Here is a 5,980-nt window from a genome sequence, read left to right as displayed (position 1 = left end):
TTTTCCTGCTTAGTTTGTGCCAAGAGTTTCTCTCAAAAGTCGCATTTACGAAGCCACACAAGAACGCACAGTGGAGACAAGCCATTCAGTTGCAGCATTTGTGCTAAAAAATTCTCCACTAAACATAGTGCTGAGAGACACAATTGTGCTGGTGAGAATAGCAGCAATCCTTGAAGCTTAAAAAAAATAAAACAAAAAACTGAAGGAACTGACTCTTTGTGGTAAGATGTAAATGTGATTTTGAATAAAATATAAATTTAATTTTGCTAAGCTCTTTTATTGACACTAAGCCAATGTGATCAGTGCCAAAAGAACCATTGTGTCTGAGTGATGATGAGTTTTTTTGTGTTTACATCAAACATTATAAATAAAATTGCCTTTGCCTGGAACAACATTTGTGAACATTATGCTTTTCAGTTGTCTTTTTGTCAGGTTTAAATGCCCTGAATTAGAATTAGAATTAGAATTAGAAATCCCTTTATTGTCATTGTACTCAAGTGTGCAACGAGATTAGAGGGCTCCCCTCTCCTGTGCAATACAACAATACTAAAGGTAACAGCCGAAATAAAAAGATGGCTGAGAGGCCAGGAGGAACCAGACATGGCGTTCATTTTCACCGGCCGGCGGGGGAAAGAGTGGGACAAAGCGGAAGCGAGCAGGCAGCTCCGCGTGACTCCTTCCTCTCTCCTCCTCCCTGCTCTGCTCTGCTTTTGTTAGCTTGACTCAAGAATCACCAGGAGACAAGAAATTAAAATACAATGAACGTCTGTTAATCTAAACTTTAGCAGACCTGGGCATTGCACGGCCCGCGGGCCACATCCGGCCCGCCGGGTGGCACTGACTGGCCCGTATGACAGACCTGGGCATTGTATGGGCCGGGCCACATACCTTTGGTTGACTCTGACCGCGAGTGTAAGGTTAATTGGAAATTTCAAAATAAACATACTTTTTAATTTCACCTCATTCATGGGCTAAAGCTGCACTGCTTTTATTCTGAAATTGTTTTTTTTTTAATTCCCGCACAATGTGCGTCGCACATAATGACGTAATGCGTCTATCAATACATGCGCGCGATTGAATCACAACAAGACGACGTTCGCCCTCAAAAATGTCCGCTCAGGCTCAAAAAAGAAAGGTAGATGCCGAATGTAGAATTTTCAACAAAAATTGGACAGCGAAGTATTTATTTAAGCTGTGTGTTTCGTTTGCGGGGAGCAGATCGCCGTGTTGAAGGACTACAATTTGAGTCAGCATTACCAGACGAAACATGCAGAGAAATATAAAAACCTAACTGATGCTGAAAGAGCGCAGACATCGGAAGCTTTGCTAGCTAAGCTACAAACGCAGCAAGGCTTTTTTACCGGGCTTCATGCATCCAGGGATGCAGCAACCAAGACCAGCTTTGTGATATCCCACAAAATAGCCAAAACCAGCAAGCCATTCTCAGAGGGGGAGTTCGTGAAAGAGTGCTTGGTAGACTCGGCAGCACTAATATGCCCTGAAAAAAAAGCGGCATTTGAGCAAGTCCCGCTGTCCGGGCGAACCGTGACGAGAAGGGTCGAGGACATTGCGGGGAATCTGGAACTACAGCTGCAACGTGAAGTGCCAAGTTTTGATTTTTTCTCCTTGGCTCTGGACGAGAGTTGTGATGTCCGCGACACAGCCCAGCTACTCGTATTTGTCCGCGGGATAACGCCGGACTTCAGGATTACGGAGGAGCTGGCAGCAATGCGGTCGTTAAAAGGGACGACGACAGGGAGCGATCTCTTCACTGAGGTAAATGCTTGTATGGACACGTTGGGACTGAAATGGGACAGACTGGCAGGTGTCACCACGGACGGTTGTCCAAATCTTACCGGGGAAAATGTCGGACTTTTAAAACGCATGCAGGATAAAGTGACTGAAATGGACCCTGATCAGAAATTAGTATTTTTACATTGTATTTTACACCAACATGTGTTGTGCAAATCAGTGCTAAAAATTAACCATGATATCGATGTTGTTACAAAAATAGTTAACTTCATCAGGGCGCGGGCACTGAATCACAGACAGTTTGTCACACTTCTGGAGGAGCATGAGAGTGAGCACAGTGACATTGGCTACCACACTTCTGTGAGATGGCTCAGCCTGGGCAAAGTGTTAAAAGGAGTCTGGGATCTGAAAGCAGAAATCCAGGAGTTTTGTGAGACAAAAGGCAAGGCCATCCCAGAGTTTGCAGATGAGGTCTGGATGGCAGATTTCGCATTTGCTGTTGATGTGACTGCACTGATGAATGAACTGAACACCAAGCTGCAAGGCAAGGGCCTTTTTGTACATGAAATGCACACCTTGGTGAAGGCTTTCATGAGAAAGATACAGATTCTTTCAAGACAACTGGAGAGCAACACTCTCACTCACATGCAAACCCTGAAAGAAGTCACACCATCAGCTGATAACCTCTGCAGGTACTCATCCATGCTAGGAGCATTGCATGGTGAGTTTGCAAGGCGATTTGAGGATCTAAGAACAATGGAGGATGAAATCCACATGATTTCCTCTCCCTTTACCTTCAGTGTGGATGATGCACCCAGTGATGTTCAGCTGGAACTCATTGACCTGCAGTCTGATGGAGTACTGGCAGAGCACTTTAAGTCAGGATCTGTGCTGGATTTCTACTCTTCTCTCAAGGAGGAGAACTTTCCAAACATTAGGAGACATGCTCAGAAGATGTTTGTTCTCTTTGGCTCTACCTACATTTGTGAACAAACATTTTCAATTATGAAGTTTACAAAATCCAGGGACAGATCCTCTCTCACTGATGATCATCTGTCAGCTGTGCTTCGCATCTCCACTTCAGACATTCAGCCTGACTTTGATGCACTTGTTAAAGCCCAGCAGAGATTAGATTTCTCTCACTGAACAAGAAAAATGAACATTGAAACACCAAATGAGGCAGTTAGACCACAAATGTAGGCATGTTACTGTAAGGCACCAGATAACAATGAACTGGGACACTTTCTCTCAAAATCACAGTTCAGTGACAGTCAATATGTTGTATCTTGCTAAATGTTTGGTGCAAAAAGACAATATTGTGATGTCTTTAAAATGCTCAGAACCTTTACACAACTATCCAACAGTATATGGAACTCAAAATGTGTTTTGAAGTGAATGTGACAGAATATGTTTACTAATATGAGTCACAAATAGTAAAAAATTTTAATATTTTGTCTACCATTGTGTTGAGAAATTTGAATGAATAAATTTTTGTTAGGCAACCTCATTTTTTCAGTTTATTTGGTATTTAGTTTCATTGCTTAACTTTAATATATACTCTTGCCAGCTTGTCAAAACAGTGCTATTTACTGCTTTTTAAAAAAGAAATACAATTAATATTATGCAGAATTGAGTTCAGCCTTTTGGCCCGGCCCTCCACAATATTTTATGTTTCTTATGTGGCCCCATGGAAAAAATAATTGCCCACCCCTGATCTAGGTAGACAAAAACAAACCGGTTCAACATGTCTCTCAGGATGTCATTCATGAGGGCTTGGAACACCGCAAGGGGCGTTTGTGAGGCCAAAAGGCCAAAATGACCCAAGGGAGTGTTGAATGCCGTTTTCCACTCATCACCCTCTTTAATCCGGACCAAATGATAGGCGTTTCTGAGATCCAGTTTGGAGAAGACCTGGGCCTCGCAGAGAGGTTCAAATGACGGATCGATGAGTGGAAACGAGGACTTATTTTTAACTGTGAAATCATTTACGCCCTTGAAGTCTATACAGGGGCGGAGTGAGGAATCTTTCTTCTTAACGAAGAAGAATCCTGCCCCGAGGGGTGAGGAAGAGGGCCGAATGAGACCGGAGGCGAGGGAATCTCGAATGTACGTCTCCATGGCATCCCTCTCTGGACGGGAGATGTTGTACAGTCGGCTGGTGGGGAGGGAAGCTCCAGGGAGAAGGTCAATGGCGCAGTCGTAAGGGCGGTGAGGAGGCAAGGTGAGAGCGAGGTCCTTACTGAACACCCGGGAGAGGTCATGATAGTTGGAGGGCACCGAGGAAAGATCCGGAGGAGTCGTAGCCGGAGGGGAAGATCGGGGAGCCGGGTCAGCGGACAACAGGCACTGCGAGTGGCAAAAAACACTCCAGCTGGTAATGGAGCAGTTTCTCCAGTCGATGGAGGGGTTGTGTTTTTGGAGCCAGGGGAACCCCAGCACTAGGGGAACATGGGGTGAATTGATGAGGTACAGCTGAATGGTTTCTCTGTGGTTACCTGAGATGATGAGTGTAAATGGTATAGTTTGCTGGGAGACCAAGGAAATGAGATGTCCATCCAGGGCCACCACTCTTCGAGGGGAAGTAAGGGGTTCCCAAGAAACCCCCAACTGTTTAGCCAGGGCTTGATCTATGAAGTTGCCATCTGCTCCGTAGTCGATTAAAACAGGGATTGAGAAGGATTTGCTTTGCCATAAGATACTGGAGGGAACAGACATGCGAGGGGAAGAGATGCAATTTGGCTCACCAATGTGCTCTCCTTCATTGGCAAGCCCCATCTTTTGGCCTAGATGGACAGGCAGCAAGATAATGTCCGGGGTTTCCACAATAAATACACAAGCGATTAGTCAAACGTCTATGGCGTTCCTGAGCGTCCAGACCAGTCCTTCCCAGTTGCATAGGCTCCTCCTGGCGAGCAGAGGGCAGAAATTGGCCGGGTGATGACGGCTCAGAATGATAGACAGGCGGAACGGCTTTTCCGTCCCCCCTCCGCGATTTTTCTGCGCTTCTCACTCTCAGCCGATTGTCAATTTTTATGGATAGTGAGACCAACTCCTCGAGGGAGGTGGGCTCGTCACGGACCGCCAGCTCATCCTTTAATCGTTCGGTCAAACCATTCACAAAAATACCTCTCAGAGCGGGCTCGTTCCATCCACACTCGTTCGCCAGGATTCGAAACTCGATGGAGTAATCCGCTACGGATTGTGTTCCCTGCCGAAGGGCTAGCAATCTGCGGGTCGCTTCGCGTCCTTTGACTGGGTGATCGAAAACCCTCCTTAGTTCCTGGCAAAAATCTGCATAAGAGGACATCACTGGCGAAGACGCCTCCCACAGCGCCGTAGCCCATTTTGCGGCTCTTCCGCGTAACAGGTTAACCATAAAGGCTATTTTGGATCGATCAGAGGGGTAGCTTAGCGGTTGTAAGTCAAAAACTAACGAAGAATTCAGGAGAAACTGACTACATGATCCTAGATCCCCGGTAAACGGCTCGGGAGTAGGAACAAAAGGTTCCTTGCTGCCAAGAGCGGGCATTGCGGAAGCAGAAGGGACCGGGGGAGTGTTTACGGGAGGATGGGTGGAGGGAGAGAGAGATAGGACCTGGGTGGAGAGGTGCGTGATCTTATGGTGTAGATTTTGGACCGATTCCATAAGCTCGTGAAACATTTTTTCGTGGCGGCCGAGCTGCCTACCTTGGATAGATAGGGCTTCTTTGAGGGGATCCGGGGTCGCTGGGTCCATTGTATTGGCCGGATTATTCTGTCACGGGTTGAGGAACCGTAATGGAGAGAGAAAAGGAACCCAAGAGCAACCTGGATATGAGATGGGATTTTATTTGTGCGGAAGCGGGTCCGGAGTTCTGCAGGGCAGGCGAGGGGGCGGTAGACGCGGCGGGAAGCAAGCGCAGGCAGCGGGTCCGGAGGGCGCAGGTCGGGCGATGAGGTGAGAGACGCGGTCTGGTCTTCTCGGGAAGGCGGTGGTGTCACGGGCTTGGGCGGGCAGGAAGAAGGCTTGAGGAAGCACATAAGAGAACGGAGTTATTACGAGCACCAAGGACAGCGCCAACAATGCCAATCTGTGTCGTGCAACTGCGGCCAAAGTACCACGGGTATAACGGGATAATCCGGCACCTGACTCCTGGCTGCGCTGATCTTTTATGCTGTTGCTGATGAGCTGCAGGTGCACAGGGGCCGGCGCCAGAAATTGCAGGGGCGTGCCTGGGCGTAGAACCAG

At 47.2% G+C, this 5,980-nt stretch overlaps 1 protein-coding gene across 1 annotated transcript; it reads left to right on the top strand.

Annotated features, from left to right (window-relative positions):
• Positions 1-572: 572 nt before the first annotated feature.
• LOC148342029 (general transcription factor II-I repeat domain-containing protein 2B-like) lies at positions 573-2,898 on the top strand. Its single transcript, XM_088288040.1, has 2 exons — positions 573-583; positions 1,380-2,898. The coding sequence occupies exons 1-2, from the start codon at positions 573-575 to the stop codon at positions 2,896-2,898; spliced, it is 1,530 nt and encodes a 509-aa protein (XP_088144166.1).
• The last annotated feature ends 3,082 nt before the right edge of the window (positions 2,899-5,980 follow it).

The sequence above is a fragment of the Idiotropiscis lumnitzeri genome, chromosome 2, assembly GCF_059441095.1.
Source record: "Idiotropiscis lumnitzeri isolate Australia: NSW breed Sydney's pygmy pipehorse chromosome 2, RoL_Ilum_1.0, whole genome shotgun sequence".
NCBI lineage: Eukaryota > Metazoa > Chordata > Actinopteri > Syngnathiformes > Syngnathidae > Idiotropiscis > Idiotropiscis lumnitzeri.
The sequence above is the reverse complement of the archived record's forward strand: the minus strand, read 5'-3'. Positions and strand labels throughout refer to the sequence as shown.